Raw genomic sequence first — 19891 nt, forward strand, 5'->3', positions numbered from 1 at the left:
ATGTCGTAACAAACAAATGCATCCCATATTCATGATATCACGTCCACGTCGATTTGAATGATATAAATATTTAGGTGTACCAGCCCGTATGCTGGCTGCCCGGCTCGCTGGTAATCAGCGTCTCCCTGACCCACTTACTCTTACTTACATATGTTGACTCTACGGACGGATTATGCCAATTGTTTATATTTGTTTTGTTATCATTTATCATTGTTTTCTTATCAAACAATGTGTGGTAATACGTAAAGGGATAATGATTATTTCGTTTTTAATACCATTATAGGATTAGGCTTTTGCTTAGATTTGGATATTTGATACAATTTCATGACTGTTGCAGTCAGAGGATGATGTGGTTGACGTGAACGGTTCTCACATGGTGGAATCAAACCCACCACCTTCACATGCAACTTACAAAACAATTTAATTTCCTTGATCTAGTAAGGAGTTATAGCGCCGTTCAAAACACAATGCCTCGATTATTTGTCCGAATTATGTAGAACGGAGTGTTTAAACACTTCAATCCCTCTGTTTACCGTGCTATATGCGGAATACGGGAAGTTTTTTTTATGAAAAATTTCAAAATTTTGATGACCTACGGCTACTCTACTTCAAATTATATAATAAGAATGAGGAGAGATTATCAATAAGTATGATATGAAAGAAGCATTAACCCGCTACGTTTACACCCGGAGATCATCACACAGTTTTAAATTGCGACGGTAAGAGATTTGCATACCCAGTAGTCAGTAACTCAGTACTACAGCGTGGGCGGCCTTACTGCACCTCGATCAAAAGGAGTGCGGAAAAATCTAAAACAATCTTATAAGTAAATTTAGTTGAACAAAAATTACTTTGTATTTATTTATTCTTGTTAACGTTGCGTAAGTGAAGTGTATGACCGAATGAGATGGACGTAGGTTTGAATTCGGATAGCTCGTAAAGAAGTTTAAATTTGAGGCCAGTCGTGGCCCAGGAGGGTTCATTTCTTCGCTCTAGCACAAAGGCAAAAGCCTGGCGTTGCATTTCGCCACTCAACACGCAATGCCTCGAAATATTGGTGATAATTGGGTAACAGCAGTGTCTTAATTAGCACGGAGTGTCTATACAGTAGATTACCAGATTCTCTCTGCCTATTACCTTGCCTTGCAGGATACTGCGCAGCTAAACTAAAAGACGTTGAAATTTGTAAATATAGTTATTATATTTGTATCTAATAATAAGCATTCGCCTAAAATTGAATGTAGAATCAGAAGTTGATACAATCTTTGTTCTAGAATTTCATTTGCATTTTACTTTACATACGTGAAAAAGATTTTAACATAATTTTGTATTTCAATGAAACTTTTTATAAATATTAATTAACATACAACATTTTATATTAAATATATATAGATATTAGTTATATATAGGAAGATAAAATGTTTGTGTTTATTGATTTCATAAAGCTATGTCTTCCTCATGTCATGTCACGGCTCTATAAAACAAATGCTACGAAGCTAAAGTTTGTCTTGGATATTAACATCAATTCTCACTATACGATCATGTCACCAAGAATGTATAGTATTTTACCGATTTATTATATTGTAGTAGATATGATCAGTAGTTGTGGATTAAAAATATCTTTGCCCTGACCTGGCGCATAACGCGGCGTTGAACTCCGCTGCCGCAAAGTAAATGAAAAATGGAGTTTATAGGAACATATACAGGATGGAAGAGGCAGCGCTTCTTTTACTGAAACTGCATATAGGGTAAAATATTTCAAACCCAGATTTAAAAAAATTAATCAAGGTAGCTCAACAGTTTGGATGTAGGATTTTTATCCATACCTGTATTACGTGTGACGCACACATAAGTGTACGGCGTTGCCGCTTTGACAGTGACTTTTGTGAGCTTTGACGCTTTGAGTGTGTGCGTGCCTATGTTATACTTTACAAATGGCGGTTTATTTTAAAACAATAATTTTATTATTTATTTTGTTTGAAAAAAATAACTTTATCATTTTTGGGAATTATTTTTTTTCCGAATTATATTAGGCTTTTATAGAGTAGTTAAAGCTGTGGTTTCATTTAAAGTGGTGCTTACAATTCCACCCTGTATAGTCTTAACAAGTTGCTAAAATGTGTTTGTCAAATATTACAGTGGCACTGTTAAAATTTTGTATGGAATTTCGAAGAGACTTCGGTATCGGTATATAATACACGTACGTTACTACATAAAAGTAGTTTAAAATCTACCTCTTATGTAACACACAAGAAACAACAGTCTGCCTTCATTTAAATAATTAAGTTAAACATATTTAATATACGAAATGCAAGAGTATCTGGTCCATTTCAAAGTATAATAGTCACGTGCAGTGCCACGCTCGGCGCGGTGGGGGGAGGGGGAGCGGGGAGGATCAGAGTGTCCACCGAAATGCTATTCATTTTGTGACCCATTCTTTATGTTACATAATATTTTCAATTTATAGAACCACTTCAATGTTCTTTGTAAGAGGTCACCGGGGCTATAGCTTGTGACTGTAAACGCGACGGTTGTGGGTTTGATTTCCTCTCGGCGGAATGAAATGTTTTTATTTAATATTTTCATTTCCTCCCTGAGGTAACAAGGCAACGCGCGGTGTTGAGTTCCGCCACTTTTCAAGCAATGCCTCGACGTGTTCATGGGAAGGGAGTGCACAGCATTACAGTCGCGCTGCGCACGATTAAAAAAAAAATTATATTCACTTTACTTATATGACAATACTTTAATTTTTTTGCAGTGACAAATCGCACTGATTACTCTTTAGACACGATATCTAACAGGATGCATACGGAGTTTTTGGTGATTGCAAATATTTTATAGTTTTGAAAGTTAATTATTTAGATTTTCTCACTTTGATAATAAGACAATGCGCGTCGTTGACTTTCGCCACTCAACACCCAATGTCTCGAAATTTCAACAGAACTCAACGCCGCGCTTTGTCCACCAAAGCGAGAAAAAAAGAGGTTTTATGTCTCAAAGTCTGCACAAACAAAGTAGAAGGCAACGACTAGTGTAAAGTAAAGAAATTTCCAACAAGGCGTGTCCATTGTCCATTAAATACAACATATATGTATTGGCATGTATGTATGTACCTAAGCCATTATATAGTAGTCAAGAGTTCAATACACTGTCGCGTCTGCACACTTATCACGATAGACGTCGGCGAAAGTGGACATCAATAATCAATATTATTTACAAACATATGATTTTCTATGTACCTACCTATTTATTTTAAAAGCTTACAATTTTATATATTTCAAGTAGGTAGTGGTGCAGTGGGGGGGTAATTTTAGTGGGGGAGTACAGTGGAGTGGGAGTGTTAACATGTTGTTAGTTATGCCACCAAGCAATGTTACAATTTGGGTAGATTTGTTTTGGCTTTTGATTGGCTGGATCATGAGGAAGGTCTTGTGTTAACAAAGGTACGGTGTCCATTAAATCACTTTCGTTGCCCATTTTCTGCTGAATTCTAAAAGCATTACATATTAAGTGGCGGAACTTATAATAATGTAAGAAATGAATCCACATAACACAAGGTACCATGACAGTAATAAAACACACCATATACTTAAATCACAAAATTACATCACACCAACGATTATATGAACAAGGCCGAATTTTACGACTGATGACTTCCTCCCGAGTCGCGACCTGCTGGAGATTTGTACTGATAACAGCGTTGAGATCAGATTGCTTTCAATTTTGTCATTGTACTTTGAATCACCTGTATATTGTTTAACCAACTTAAAAGAAGGAGGTTTCGAAGCACGTGTTAAATTTTAAGTTGAGTGTATGCATGTTTTCCACAAATATATTGGACAGTCATGTCAAGTATTTTATGGGCCATATATATAATATAGCTTAGTTCTCTGTATTTTTTTTTATATTCTCTAAATATTATTAAATATAGAAATTATTGATGTATAATTTTTTAGCTAGAGTACCTACTGACTCCATACATTTTAAAACATATAATAATTAAATAGATATACTAACTATTTATGAATCTTAAAAGATTTACTATAAACAACTTATTGACTGCGTGTTTAACCAGTAACAAACAAAAATAACAAGACAGTAATTATATAGGTACAAGATAAAGGTAGTTATGTTTTCATTTATATGTCACATTCTTCAAGCCTTTTTTAAAAGGAAGTAAGAGTCAATCTATTTTTAAGCATAGTAGCCTTCATATTATCGTGCACCTAAAATTATAGCCAATGGCGCTAACCACAACTTTAACAAAAAAAGAACCAAAAAAATATTTAAATAGTAGGTTTGTATATAATTAATATCAGTGAAATGTCTCCTGTTCATTCCGCGTTGTGGGAAAACCACAGTTTATAATACTTTTGAAATATAATTCTCTTGAAACTGCCTACTATAATTATTTCGCGGTCTTATTTGTTGCACTGACTGATATTAACTGACAGATACTAATGACGCTATCGGGGCTTAGTGGTTGTGAGCTCGCACTTGGGGGACGCAGCTTTGCAAAACTTTGTAAGCTTTCCTTTTATGCTGACATAATATTATAAATATTTGAAATTGTAGGCGTAGTATATGTAAATTTTATGATACGAATAATCTTTGTAAAGTTTGTGCCCGATTTTACAGTGTTTCTGATTGGGTATAAAATAGTAAACGGAGGCCACGGAACAGGGTTCTTTTCTGGTTAAAAATACTTTTGGTCAAAATACTGAAATTCAAAAGTCAAAATACTCGTATAGGTAGATAAAATATATTGTTTTATTTATCCTTCTCGTATATTGCTCTTGCCGTGACCTTCGTCTAGCCATGTCGGCTAAATCAGTGATTAAAACTTTTATAAAGATGTCGTATTTGGGCTTTGTCAGAGAAGCGGTGATAAGGAGTTCAAAGCTATAGGTGCAACGGTATATCTGTGAAAAAAGGGCGAACAATTAAGTAGAAGTAAGAATATTCCTAAAAATATAAATATATAATGTAGAAAAAAATGTTTTTAACAAAACGTGTAAAACCCTTGGAAACGGGACGCTCTGACTACTAAGGCATACATTCTTATCAAACTACACTAAAATTTCATTAGATAGTCCGCGTCAGTAGATAGAAATCATTTGCTCACTATAGTTTTAATAAAAATAAATAAATAAATAAATCAGCTTCACGCTGTATCCCGCACACAGCAGGGTAGGCAGAGGGAACCTAGTGTTAAGACATTCCCTTCCCGTACTTTCTGCCGAATTTTGGAGACATTGCGTGTTCAGTGGCAGGACTCAACGCCGCAGTAATATAGTTTTAATAGTATACATAATATCTTATGGCACGATTACGGTACATAAACTTTGTCTGTTCATACACTTGCCTCAAATAAGCTCCAATCGTCAAATAGTTAATGAATTCAACAAATTATACAGTAAAAACAAAAAGCGTCTCTCTTTCTTCTCTTTTTGATTTGATTTTGATTCTTCTTTAATAAATTATTAAACACTATTTCATTCAACTCACCCTCAAACAACCCTGAGAGGCCTCAATACTATTAGCCAGCATTGCTTAATAGATATTTACGCATGAATTTGGAACTGCTATATTTAGTCAGTTGTATGTGAAATGAACGTATTTAGGGTATCATTAGTTATCGAGGCGGTTGACGCAAGTACGATATGAGGCCAATCATATCATGGATTTTATATGGCTATAGCTGTTTACTGTCCTTAATACTACTAGGAATAATTCTATGTTTTTATTTAGAGTAAGAAAAAATCATAAAATAAAATAAAATCGCATAGCAGGATATGCAGAGAGAACTTTTTGTCACACGCCGTTCGTTAACGCCGGACTCAATTTCCTTCGCGGCTTTCAATTTATTAATATTCAATTTAGATACGTATTTATATATAATACAGGTGTACTCGTTTAAAACATCGACGTGACGACGGTACCAAGTTCCTTTTCAATTCAAATTTAAATATTTACCGATTCCATTTAAATTGTTGTTTTTAAATGTATTAAGTGATCTATGTCAAAAGCTTCTATCTACATACTATATTATACTTAGGCACGCACGGTGCTTGAATAGTAATTTTGATTTGTCTAAATATGTACACTAGCGTGTGACTGTAAAGGCAAACGTGACTGATTGTGGATTCGGTTCCCAGTCGAGGAAATTAAATATTTAATGTTTTCATTTCTTCGCTCTGATGCCCAGCCAGTTCAAGCATGGCGTTGCCTCAAGCAAAGTTCTGCCGCTCAAAACGCAATGCTTTTAGAAATCGGCAGAAAATGGAGAGCGGAGTGTCTTAACACTAGGCTTCCTCTACTTACCCTGATAAACGCGGGATACAGCGTGAAGCTAAAAAAAAATAAGTATTCACTACCATGTCCATGATTTATGGTTATTGACTTCGATCACTATCTTTAAAGCCTAGTGCCGATGAATTATTATGCGTGATACAATGCAGTTCAAGGTTCTGCTGGCGTCTGAGTTACCGACAAATAGACTTAGAATAAAGTTTATTTTATTCAGAATTATTAATTCATATCAATTTTTACATTAAACTTCTTATTGTTCAAAACAAAAACAATTTTACTTCTACCCTACTAATATATTTTAATCCAAGTGAATGAATAAACTAATAATAAATGATAACTAGATATGGAACTAACTTTTCTAATTAGAATTATAAACAAAATATTACACTTGAATTAAAATCAATTCATGTGGAACTTCTAAATTCCCATTTCTATCAGTTATCAGCCGTAAGCCGTTATTCAACTAAGCACTCCCTAATCACAATCGATCTATACAAATTATTGAATATTAATAATTAATTATTAATTAATAATAAATAAATAACAAAAACCACGCATGTTATTACATTAGCACGTCGGTCTAACAGACCCTGTTTGTTGACAGGCATGAAAATGACAATGTCCACGACAGCGACAATGAGCGCGCGGGTGCACAGAAAGGTGATGCGTGCGCCGCATAAGAGGCCGCATCCGGGCAAAATGCTGCACGGCGGGAAGTTAGTCCACCCCGGTAAAAACGTCCTCGGTCCCGGTAAAAATGTTCACGCAGTCCACGCCGGGAAGTACGCCCATCTCGGGAAGTTCGGGAAACTCGGTCACTACAGCCACTCGCACGCGCTCCGGCCTCCTGAACCTTGTGAGAATAGTAACGACAGCGGCCTTGGACCGGACCCGGTGAACAGGTGAGACTCTTGCTCCTTGCTTTGGCTTATTGAGTCTGTGGAATTATTTAATTTTGGTTGAATTTAGGCTGAAAGATAAAGGAATTTATGTTTTTTAGCTTCACGCTGTATCCCGCACATAGCATGGTAAGCTGTGGGAACCTGGAAACTTAGTGTTCCGATATTCCGTTCCCATTAAGACACTTCCGTTCCTCACTATCTGCCGAATTATGGAGATATTGCGTGTTGAGTGGCAATACTCAACTGATTATTTCTGGGAAGAAATTTGATAGTTTTGTTAATTTTGTTATAGTAGGACGCTATGCTTGCATTATCTTTTCTTTATTTTATTCACGTAATGCTTTCTTGTCAATTGAAGATATGAAAATATAGAGCTCAGGATGCTACTTAATACTGTTTTTTAATCTTTTTGTCACTAATGAGAATAGTTTACAAATAGACTTGCAATAGAGGATAATTTACACAATCGAAAATAATTCGTAGTAAATATTACCTCATAACATCAAATAACAAATTAACACTATTTGATTATTTATTATAGTATCCTTATGTTGACATTATAGTAAATATAGTATAATTAAATAAGAGGTAAAACAATAATATTATGTCATTTTTAAAGGAAGTTCCTCAAATATGTCGCTGTAAAGTTGTTACAAGTCACGAGTGCGGAAATTGCAATTTATTATTCGTTTAAGATTCACGACTGTGAGTCTAACATAGTGCAATTTTGATTTCTGTCTGTCTAATAGATAAACTAGTACTAGATAGATGGAGGCCAGTCGTGGCGCAGGGGCACAAAGTGTGGGTTCGATCCCCATTCGGGGAAATGAAATATTTATTTTTATTTATGTTTTCATTTGATCGCTCTGGTGTCAAATCAAAACGCAGCGTTAAGTTCCGCTTCTTAACACGCAATATTTCCAGAATTCGGCGGTAAGGGGGGAACAGAGTGTCTTAACACTAGATTCCCTCCTTCCCTCCTTCCTGCGGGATACAGCGTGCAGCTGATTTTGGTTTTACAAGATAAACAGACTAATGCCAGTAATAGCTTTGAAGAGATAATAAATTTGCTCGTACCTCACAGTTTACATTTTTTTGCTAATTGCCTATTATTTTTGTAATTTACATAGCTATTTATATAATATTGAATGTCAGTTAACGCACCGGCACTAATTACTGTATTAAAGAACATAAAGAATTTAGTCCAAAACTTCATATTGTATTTGTATATGAAACTCTTTTCTTTTCATGATTCAATGATGTGAATGTAATTAGTAACGATATTTTTAAAATAAAAACCATATTATAACAATGGCTATTGAAGGCGTGACGATTCTTTATTTACAATATGTGACGGTATGTTACGGTTTTATGAAAGCTAAGAGGGATTTAAAGTATGTTACCTTTGCTTAATTATTACAAAAATCTGACATTTAAAAAAATATCGACAATATATTAATTCTCATTGAAAAACAATAAAAAATACTCATTTAGGTACCAATTTTTTATACATTAAACGAAATTATATTACTAGAAAATTGTGCACAGACATACAGACAAATCTCAGGATCGAATACTATTTATATATATCACTATATAGATTAATAGAGTAATTAATATCTAACATTAGATTAATCTTTGTATTGACCAAAACTGCAAAGAAAATACCTGTCGGACTAAAGAAGAAAACATGCCGTGCCATTGAGAGGTATATAGTGTTAAAAAGAAACGTGATTAAATATTAGCTATTATGTTCTCTTAGTATCCTTAATGAACATCTAATATTTCACAATGATTAGATACTTTCTTTTGTCTGAAAAGAATTAGCAAACGAATAAAAGAAATGAACTAATTTTCCGCGTTAATCTCCGCCTCTATTTATCTCGCCTCAAATGATCGAGGACGAGTCTCGCATAAACCACGGCACGCCACATGGCGCGCGCGTGGGTACCGCACGTGCTAATTTGTATTTTTGGCACGCTGCGGCTGTGATTCATCTCTGATGCTGTCTCTATCCTGGCTCTTAAAGGTAAAAGCGAACGAAGGATCTTCCTTGATATGATATAATTATTGACTTGGACAACAAATAGTGTTAAAATATTAACATAATGTTACAGGCAGTCTAATGATAAAAGATAGTAATTTAAATTTTCTTATACGTCTTGCCCAATTTCATAATGTTGTGCGTGATTCACTTATAATCTTTATTGTTAAGTTTATTTAAAGACTATGTTTGAGATTTTAAGCCTTGAGTAGCAAATTTAAATTTAATAGCTAGCGTTAATTTAATTTAAAATAACTGAATAACTGAGAAAGCTGAATGAAATAATATTAAACGTAAGACCGTTTGCCAAAAATACAGTTGGTGCTAAGAGATGACAATAAACGAGGTCCACTTATAGAAAATTATCATTTTGCTCCAATTGCGTCATTCGTTACATTTATAAAAATATTTGTATACGCAGAACTATAAGGAAAAGGGAAATGTTATATATGACGTTTATTTGGATATACTTTGAAGAAGCAGATGAAATCTCAAAGCAACTAACTAAATAACTAGTTTTAAAATGTGGTTTATTTATTGTTCATCGTTCAGATTCTACGATAACAACGGAATGCAATATAACCAACATTTTAAAGAAAATATTTAACACGCCAACTTGGAAACCATTATATCGTTTTTGTCACGCGTTTTTGACATTTGACGGTGAAGGTAGAGAAAGTATAATGAGCAAGCATCTCCGTTTTCCTCTCCCAGGAACTGCTTATGGTTGGTGGAGTGCAATGATGCATGTTTTCATCATTGAGTTCCCAGATGTTTGTTTGTTTGCACAACCATCGCACGTACAGTCAGACACTTCTCAGCTATTGCATACTAATAATATTTTCCAGAACAACGCCATTTACATAAAAAATTAAACCATATCGCACAGATTGTCCGAGGTGACAGAGGAATGGGAACAGCCCGAGACGAAGCGGCGGCGCGAGTGCGACTCCGGGGTAAAGGTAGAGTGCGACGACGCGAACGACGCGTACGCGTTCGCGCTGCCCGCCGCGCCCGCGCACGCGCACGCGCACGCCGCGCCCGACGCTGCGCCCGCGCTGCCCATTCCCGCGTACGTTGCTTTGGATTCATTCATTTAATGACCAATTATATCTATTATTTGACTAAATTTTTGGAATTTTTATTTTTTTTATCGTAACTTAATGGGCGCAGCGTTAATGGGCCGTTATCTAAATATCGTTATATATGATACTTACCCTGTACTATATATAGAGACCATGTTGTCATATTTCGATATTAACGCTGCGCACATTAATTTTCTTCATTGTATGCTGCTCTAACCCCACATTTGAAGATCATTCAGAAACTTCTCACAGCACATTTTTTGCATATCATCCATATTTTACGAGAAAACAGATATTTTAACGAGACAAAAACCTGTGAGAAATCCTTTTTATGCTAATTAACCTCTTTATTGAATACGGCTAAAGGTATAGGCTAAGATTAAAGTACCTACTAAATATATTACAAATTACGTTATCTTTTAAATGTCGGCGACTGCGTGCCCTGTGTTGTGTCATACAAAACTTATAGTAATTTTCATTTGACCATGCGGACGAAGACGTAGGTAAAACCCGCTAATTAAATAATTTGACAGCACATAAATCGAAATTATATTTTATTAATATACTAGTGGACCCGGACGCGGCTACGCCTGCTTGGACTATAAGAATATTTTCGCGTCGGTCACACTGTGCCGCCCGTAGGCTAGGTGATTTCGAATCATCGACATCTCCTTAATTATTTATCAAACTTCATAAGGATGAATATCAAAATGTCGCGGTAACGGTTGCGTAGCGACGCGACGGTTGTTATTAACATGGCAGAATAAATTGCATGTCAATTTAGAAAGTACTTTAAAATTTATTAGTATATATGTGTAATGTAATGTTATATAGCCTATAGCACTTCTGAAGAATGCAGCTTTCATACAAAACAAAAACAATGTAAATCGGACCAGTAGATGCAGAGATCTTAGCGTTCAAACAAACAAACAAACAAACAAACTCTTCCGCTTTATTATATTAGTATAGAGTTAAATTAATTGATTTCTTACTATCTATACTAATATAATAAAGCGGAAGAGTTTGTTTGTTTGTTTGTTTGTTTGTTTGTTTGTTTGAACGCTAAGATTTCTGGATCTACTGGATCGATTTACTTTGTTTTTGTTTTGTATGAAAGCTGCATTCTTCAGAAGTGCTATAGGCTATATAATATTACATTACACACATATACTACTAAATTAAAATACTTTCTAATTTGACATGCAATTTATTCTGCCATGTTAATAACAACCATCGTCGCTACGCGACCGCGTTCGTTACCGCGTCATTTTGATATTCATCCTTATGAAAATAAATATAATAGTCACTTTTAGCATTTCATCTAGATTGAAATTATATTTGTATAGAAATTATATTCTTATATTTCAAGCAGGCGTAGCCGCGTCCGGGTCCGCTAGTTAAATAATATATGAGCTTGTGATCTTCCTTGACGAAGCTATAGCTGTCTATATTTAGTTATATAAATAAAATTAAATATTTATTCGGGTTCTTTATAAAATGATCCATCCAAATTAGATATTTCTTAATAATATCTGCCATCTAATTCTATAATCGTAATAATATATAATATAATAAATAATAAATATAATTATAAATAGTTAACGACTGTAGACGTTTATATATTAATATTTATCTACATATATTATATATTCAGCATTTTCAGTAACCATGAAAAATTTAAATGTACATTTTGTGGCACGTTCAAGGTAGTTCGCCACGTGAGGAACAAATCGATAGCTTATCATGCGTCTCGCTGTCTCCCGCCCGCGACTTTAGCACCTTCTGTTGTTTCTATTGTGATAGAAAACATAACGTTACGAAAAAGTTTATAATTATTTTACGTAAAATAATAATAATTATTAAAATTTAAATAAAAGAAATATAAAAAAAGATATTAAAAAAAGGAAGGAAATCAACGAATGCCTCATATTCAAATAATAAGTATGAAGCAATATGCATAAAAAAATATAAAAACATATCTAAATAATAATCATATAAAAAAGTAATTTTTGTCTTAGCAGAGAGAACCTAGTGCTTAAACGCGAGGCATAGCGTGTTAAGTGACGGAACTTAATGCCACGCTGTCTTATTACCTCCCAAAGCGAAAAAATGATAATATTTAATTCGCCAAGTAGAAATCGAATCCACAACCGTTGCAGGTCAAATCGACGGCCTCATAAAATATTTATAAATAAAACGTCTACTGAGATTAGAATCCACAATAGCGGTGTCGAGCACATTCTACTTAGCCAAAACGGTGTCAGTTTCTTATTGTTGTTTATTTAATAATTAATTCAAGCATTATAGGCCTGTTTTCCTTCTTAAGCGCAAATGGGTGACTGTTTGTTTGATCCAACGCGTATATACACGTATCACTAAATTCCAAGAACATTATCGCGGGCTTGGGATTACTTTCGTCAAATAAACAGCTATTTATGTGGAGCAGCTGACATGTTGTGATAGTAGAGTCTACTGCGCGCTTCCAGAACAAAAGACCACAATTAGGTTACCGAGCTTGATGAAGATCTTTGTAAAAATTTCGGACGTTTACGAATTAGTTTTATATCGTTTAAAAAGAGGTTCTCGTTTAAAATGCCCTGTATGACCCATACTTGAAGTTCTTTAACTTCAAGGAAAGGAATTAGGACTGTATATCTGTTACAACTATTTTCTAAATGATTTAAATATAACTTCAGAATATAGATTTCCTGTAGAATTGGCACGTTCAATGGATTACAGACGTCGACGTCATTGGAATTACGTGATATTTCGTAATGCTAATAATCAGTACGATAGGAGTGCTACAAAAATGTTTTATCTCTATAGACCTTCACCCCATTCTTAAATTAGTACAGTATATTTGATTGTCCATTATTTGTTTTATTTCACCGCCAAATGATTGCTTCTTTTGATAACAAATTATGTTTAAAATATTATTATTTAATAAAAATAATATCTAATTACAGGATAAGAGCAGGATGCAGCATATCTAGTCCAAGCATGTCGGAAACGGGGAAACGTTTCCAAGACCCCGCGTACAGATCGTGCGGCAAACTGGGGAATACTGGTAAATTGGCCAACAAATACGCCAGTGGAGGCAAGTTGGGAGGTAAATTGGGAGGCAAGCTGGGTGGGAAGTATGGAGGCAAGTTGGCCCAAGCGTTAGCCAGACGGAGAGCGTTGGCCGCCACGCACTCAGGCCCACCAGGCCTGTCCGCTCCGCTGACGTGCAAGTCGCGAGATGGTACAGTGGAATTACAGATATTATGTCAGCCCGAAACGCAACACAGAGCGAGGTAATTAAAACAATTTATCTTTATGGTTCTTTTTTACTTTTATTACTGTAACAGCCCAAATGGGGAAACCCCAGCGATACAAGTGTACAAAGAGAAATGGCAAGGTTAATAATGATTGCTTATAAAATAAAATTATCCTTGATATCATATATCCATATAAAGTAAAATTAATAAAATCCAAGAAAAGTCAACAGTTAACTATAGCCAATATTATAATGAATATTACAGGTACCAGACTGAAGGTAGCCGAGGAGCAGTTAAAGACAACTCGGGCAACGGGTTCCCCGTCGTTAAATTGGTTGGTTATGACAAACCGGCTGTGTTACAGGTAATTATTAATATAAAATATTTTATTATTATTTGATATTAATGTAGATTAAATATTTTATTATTTTTTGATGCAAATAAATAGCCCAGTTGCTCAATCCTTCTCTTGAGATTGGGCGTTTGAAAAACATACCAATATCGCGTTGTTGAGTTCCGAAATGTTGTCTCTATAAGATTTTAATAAAATAAACATGTATCATTTACTTCCCGCAGGTGTTCATAGGCACGGACACGGGCCGAGTGGCGCCGCACATGTTCTACCAGGCGTGCCGCGTCTCCGGCAAGAACTCCACGCCGTGCAAGGAGAGGAAGGAGGACGGCACCGTGGTGATAGAGATAGACCTGGAGCCGACTAAGAAGTGGGAGGTTACTTGTGATTGTGTTGGAATACTCAAAGTTAGTTGGGATATTGTATTACCTATATATCATAAAATTATTATTTTATTATTTCAATTTCGAGGCCAGTCGTGGCGCTGGTTGTGGGTTCACGATCACTTGAAGAAATGAAATATTTATTTAAATGTATATTTTCATTTCTTCCCCCTGATGTCGAGGCAACACGTGGCGTTGAATCCGCCACTCAACACGCAATGCCTCCAGAATTCGGCTAAAAATGGAGAACCAAGTGTCTTAACACTAAGTTCCCTCTGCCTACCCTATTGTTTATAGCGTGAAGCTGATTATTTAGAATTTAATTAAAACCTTTAAAGAGCCCAACCAATATACACTATATTGGTTATTACACAACAAAAAGTAAATAGAAATTAATTTGAAAGTTCAACAACCCATATATGGGCAGTTTATAAATAGAGACGTTCCAGTAACCTCTTGACATTTCTAAGATTTATATTAAAAATGAATATTAACATAAACATTATATATTATCATCACGACAAATGAAATATGTCGGGTTTTTATTTTGTTTGTTTTGCTACATAAATAATTTAACCTTTTCCGACCTTATTAGGCATAGTGCAGCGTTAAGTTTCGGCACACTCAACGAATTTTCTGTAAAATGGGCAAAAAATGGATAACTAAGGCCAGTAGGTCAGTCCTTATAAACCTATTTATAAATACGGCCCGTATTTATATAATTTGTAAGTGATTCTTGCAGGGTCTTTTTGTCAGAAAAGAGTAAAGATCAGATCTATATATAACAATCTGAGGTAATATTTAAAATTTACACAGACATAAAATATTTAGATGATTTCACGTTAATTTATCATTGCGTAAACCTTGAAACCGCTTTCAACCAGTTTATTGCAAACGAAATGACAATCGACTAAGCAAGACAACGACTGATAGTAATAATTTCGCAGTAAGGTCGTACAGAATACCACAATTTAATGAACCACCATAATTTAAAAAATATATATTACCGCATTTTTTATTTTAACATATTTGCTTCTTCTTTATAGTTTTAGATTATCAAAAAGATTCTGATAAAGTGCAGGAATCATAACTATGCAAACATTACTTTAAATTGCAGAGTTTTTTAATTGAATATTAGGAAATCAAAATTTACTTCTCCCAGGAAGATGGGAGTACTCTACTCTCTCCCTCTGTTATAATACTTTTGATATTTGTTACATTAACATCAGCATAGATTAAACAATAGTAAGTTGATCAAAGTCAATAGTATATTTTACTATTACATTAGCTGGCAGCTATCCTGCCTGACATTCAATAGACATGAATTCCATACATGTTCATCCTCCAAATATTCTTGTACAGTGTAATAAGCTTTACTTGTTAGAATTTTTTTAGATTTTTTTTTTACACAATCATTAAAACAAGTTTAGTTAAACATAAATACCTTACAATATTCTTAGATTACACTTAATGTGTTTAAAACCATTTGTAAAGTAGGGCATGGAGTGTCTTAATACTAGGTATCCACAGAAAATAAATATTCGTAGAATTAATACAATATTTATAAGAAATAAGTAATTAATAAATAAGTCATAAATTACATAACGCTTATCAAACAATGACCCAATTGCATATGAATAGAGCTGCACCGGCACGTGGCTATCAGCGTGCCGCTTCGGCTATCTGCGCGGTCAACGTGCCGTACTATCTCAGCTAGTCGGAAATATGCATAGGATGGACAACTTTAGCTTTCCTTATTACTTTTGTAATTATAATTATGTTATTTATTTAACTGACGATGTTTTTACACAAGAAATGGTTACCTGAGTATACATTTTGAACTTCTCTTTGATCAGAACATAACATGTTGGTTGCTCAAATTTGGCAACTGTCACTTTGTGTCATATGTGAGAAATCATTACTATCTTTTTATTCGTTTAGTAATGCAAAATGTATCTTTAAATGCTATAATTTTGCGAGCTTTTAGTTTTTCAGGCTTAAATCCTGTCTCTAAGACTATCCTACAATGACGCGACTTTAAACTCCACCGTCCTATAATGATATTAAACTATCAATGATAAAAAAACACAATCAAATTGTTCTAGGAACGTAATGTGGATGTTGAGCATCGTTTCGGCGAAGCGCTAGGTAGCGCGGCAGGAGCCCACGCGGCGCGCGGCAAGAAGAAGTCCACGAGATGCAGGATGGTGTTCCGAACTGAGATCATGAATGCAGCCGGTCAGCCGGAGACACTGCAAGTGTGCTCCACTCAGATTATATGCAGTGAGTTGATTTTTTAAATTTTTGATTGTTGATTTTTCTTATATTTTTATAATAGGTATATATTTGGTAAACAAAGACCGTATCGCATTAAGAAACCCCAGTGAGATAGAGTGAGAATATCTTGCATCTAACATCTAATGTTTTTTGCATATTATCAGAGAAAAATAATATAATGATTCACCAATTCGTTCGTCATATTCGCCTACTTAGAAACTGTGCTGGGTCACAAAAAACAGTACATTTTGTCTTTATAGTTGCACTTTGAAATTGAAGCAATTTGCATTCTAAGATATCTAACTATATGTAGAATTGAAATGTATTGATGATATATTCGAACCTATAATTAGACCCACATTCTATTCTACAGCGCAACCCCCCGGCGTACCGGAAGTATGTCGCAAATCTCTGGTTTCCTGTCCATCAAATGGAGGCCTAGAGCTTTATCTTTTAGGAAAGAACTTCCTGAAGGAGACGCGTGTGGTATTCAGAGCGTCACATGATGGTTCACCCTGGGAGGAGGAGGTGGTGCCAGATAAGGAATTTCTTCAACAGGCAAGCTTAGCTTAATAATATTAAATATTATTTAAGATCCTAAGAACCTTATTCATAAGATTTTACCTAACCTTGATCATAAGAATCTATTATGTTGTTTATTGATCATAAGAATCTATTATGTTGATTATGTTGTTTTCAAAAATATATAATTTTTTCTGTAAATTATATTGAAATTGCCTTTACCAAGATAGTGGGGATTAGACTGATGTGTCACTTTCATATATACCTATAATATATTGAATTTAACACCATATTACCTGATAGATAACTAAACCTCAAATTCTTTAATGAAATACACATTTGTAAGCATTTAAACTACAAAACTAAATCTGTTGAGAAAAGCCGGGTGTGAGCCAGTTTTTAAAAATAAATAATGGCAACCTAAATTGCACTTGAACAACCATAAGAGAGAGAAAGAGAGAAAGAGAGAAAGGCACTTCTTGCTATATCCTATACATATATTACATAGAGAATATGCCTATTAACGATATAACCACATTCCACAGACGCACCTAGTATGCTGTGTACCACCGTACCGCCGCACCGACATAGCAGAGCCGGTCTGCGTACAGTTGTTCGTGAGAGCCGGTGGCAAGGCGTCAGAACCCCACGCCTTCTACTACACCCCCGCGCCCCGCGCGCACGCGCCACCCCCCCACTGCACTGTTCATCCCCATGCTGTCAAATACTCAGGTATGACACGACTTGTTGTGACACGTCAATCGTGCTGTGTCATGTCACGATGTGGCAAGCTAGACGTGACGTGTCATACGGACAATGTGTGACACGTCACTGTATTATATTATAGTGACGTTCAATTATGGCTATATATTTGATGACAGTGTTGATCGGTATAGGCGGAAGTTGTTTTTTTATGGTTTTTTTTTTAAAGATATCCTCATTAACAGTTTACAGTTCTCATTAGCAGTTTAGTTGAATTCAACCGTTAATTTTATATTGCCAAATCAAAATGTCCTGTATGTGTTAAAAGATTTTATTACCTATATTATATACAAATCTATGGATCAATTAATTACATTATATTATAAAAGAAATATACTAGAATGTTGCATGACTAACATGATGTAGAACAAAATGCTTATGTACCAAATTTTTTTTAAATGTTCCAAATTGCTTAATGTAAGTTTGTATTGAATTAAAATGTTGCTTAAAATTAAAATACCGTTAAGATAATCTTATCTTAATTGCTGAATCGATTTTGTAATATGTTTATTGCCTCTTGTCAAATTTAATAAATGGAGCTTTATATATGAATATGTTTGCTAAAAAAATTTGCACCTCTCACGCTAAATCATTTATCTATTTTGCTAACATTTTTCTTAAACTTTTGGTTTCTATAAATACCTAGACTAAAAATATATTTTTTAACCTATTTTACTATTAATGTTGCATAACATTTTTCAAATAACATCAAACTAACAACCTTTGATAAAAATGTATATTTAAACATAATAAGTTAATTAATCACATGTTGTGTAAAGTAAAATTTACACTTAAATACACATTAGCGAACTTGAACTGGTTTAGCGTGAATGGTCCAGTTGAATACACACAAATTCACACAATATACATATTTTGGTAAAAAAAAACGGTGTATATACATGGTGTTTACAAATATACAACATTTATCATTTATGAATCGAGGCCAGTCGTAGCTCAAGGGTACAGGTGTATGACTGTAAACGCGACTGGTTGCGGGTTCTATCCCACTCGATTCATTTTTTCGCTCTGATTTCGAGACAAAGCGCGGCGTTCATTTCCGCCACTCAACATGCGAAGCCTCCAGAATTTGGCGGGAGATGGGAAAAGGAGTGTCTTAACACTAGGTTCCCTCTGTCCACCCTGCTGTGTGCGCCCATACAGCATGAAGCTGATTTTTTTAAAAGAACGCGCGCGCGCCCTGCGCCCGTCACGCACGCCAACCGCACCAACTAAATTTATAAATTTGAAAGAAAGATATTACACAAATATTTAATTCATTTTGAGTAATTTTATTGATTTTGTTCATTTGTAATAAAAATGATCTCAGCGACTCACAAACCTTCGTGAGCTCATGCACAACACTTTTGCTAAAGATTGTGACATGATCAAATGCTCTAGTTTACGATTCTATAAAGAACAATGATTATTTTTTTATATATTAATTATTTTTTATATATAAAGATTTGGTTACAATTTGCCCTTAACCTGCCGTCTATTCTCTCTTAAACTTAATAATGGTTTACTATTACAGTAATTATAAATGAATTGACACATTATTTAAATGCAATAATTTATTAGGAATTTTAATTTTACCCATATATAAAAAACAAATTATATCACCTTGTATATACACTACTTAGCCTTAGGTTATGTTGCATTTAACCAAACTAATTTAGCAAATCACTGTACTATCACTTGCGTTATAACAATATTGTGTGTATTCAAACAAAAATAACAGATTATACAAAGCCTGTACTAACTACACCTTGCATGCTCCATGCATTGTTAGATATATAGTTTTTATATAATAACATAGTATATAGTACATATATAGATAAGTGAAGTTGGGAAGAAATGACTGATGTGTATTTGCGTGTTTGTTTCCCGTCTGTTCAAGCTAGGTCTGTCTAGGTAGCGAGCGAGCTGCCGCCCGCCGCCGCGCCGCCCCTAACTATGGTACTGACACTCACACGCAAACACAAACACACAAAC

The 19891-nt window shown here is 34.7% G+C and overlaps 1 protein-coding gene across 3 annotated transcripts in view; it reads left to right on the forward strand.

Moving 5' to 3' along the window:
- The window catches only part of NFAT (nuclear factor of activated T cells 3), a 69629-nt gene that overhangs the window by 39907 nt on the left and 9831 nt on the right, over nucleotides 1–19891 (forward strand). For 2 of the 3 annotated variants that reach the window (XM_085192338.1, XM_085192344.1), the window contains exons 2-9: nucleotides 6917–7214; nucleotides 10148–10330; nucleotides 13310–13639; nucleotides 13868–13967; nucleotides 14180–14362; nucleotides 16444–16621; nucleotides 16989–17173; nucleotides 17683–17869. In XM_085192338.1, the coding sequence (XP_085048464.1) occupies nucleotides 6917–7214; nucleotides 10148–10330; nucleotides 13310–13639; nucleotides 13868–13967; nucleotides 14180–14362; nucleotides 16444–16621; nucleotides 16989–17173; nucleotides 17683–17869 (1644 nt within the window). The remainder of the gene's footprint in view (nucleotides 1–6916; nucleotides 7215–10147; nucleotides 10331–13309; nucleotides 13640–13867; nucleotides 13968–14179; nucleotides 14363–16443; nucleotides 16622–16988; nucleotides 17174–17682; nucleotides 17870–19891) is intronic. The other variant, XM_085192354.1, reaches the window with a different exon arrangement.

Source organism: Heliconius melpomene, chromosome 1, assembly GCF_056956725.1.
Source record: "Heliconius melpomene rosina isolate 202511_hmr_F chromosome 1, ASM5695672v1, whole genome shotgun sequence".
Lineage (NCBI taxonomy): Eukaryota > Metazoa > Arthropoda > Insecta > Lepidoptera > Nymphalidae > Heliconius > Heliconius melpomene.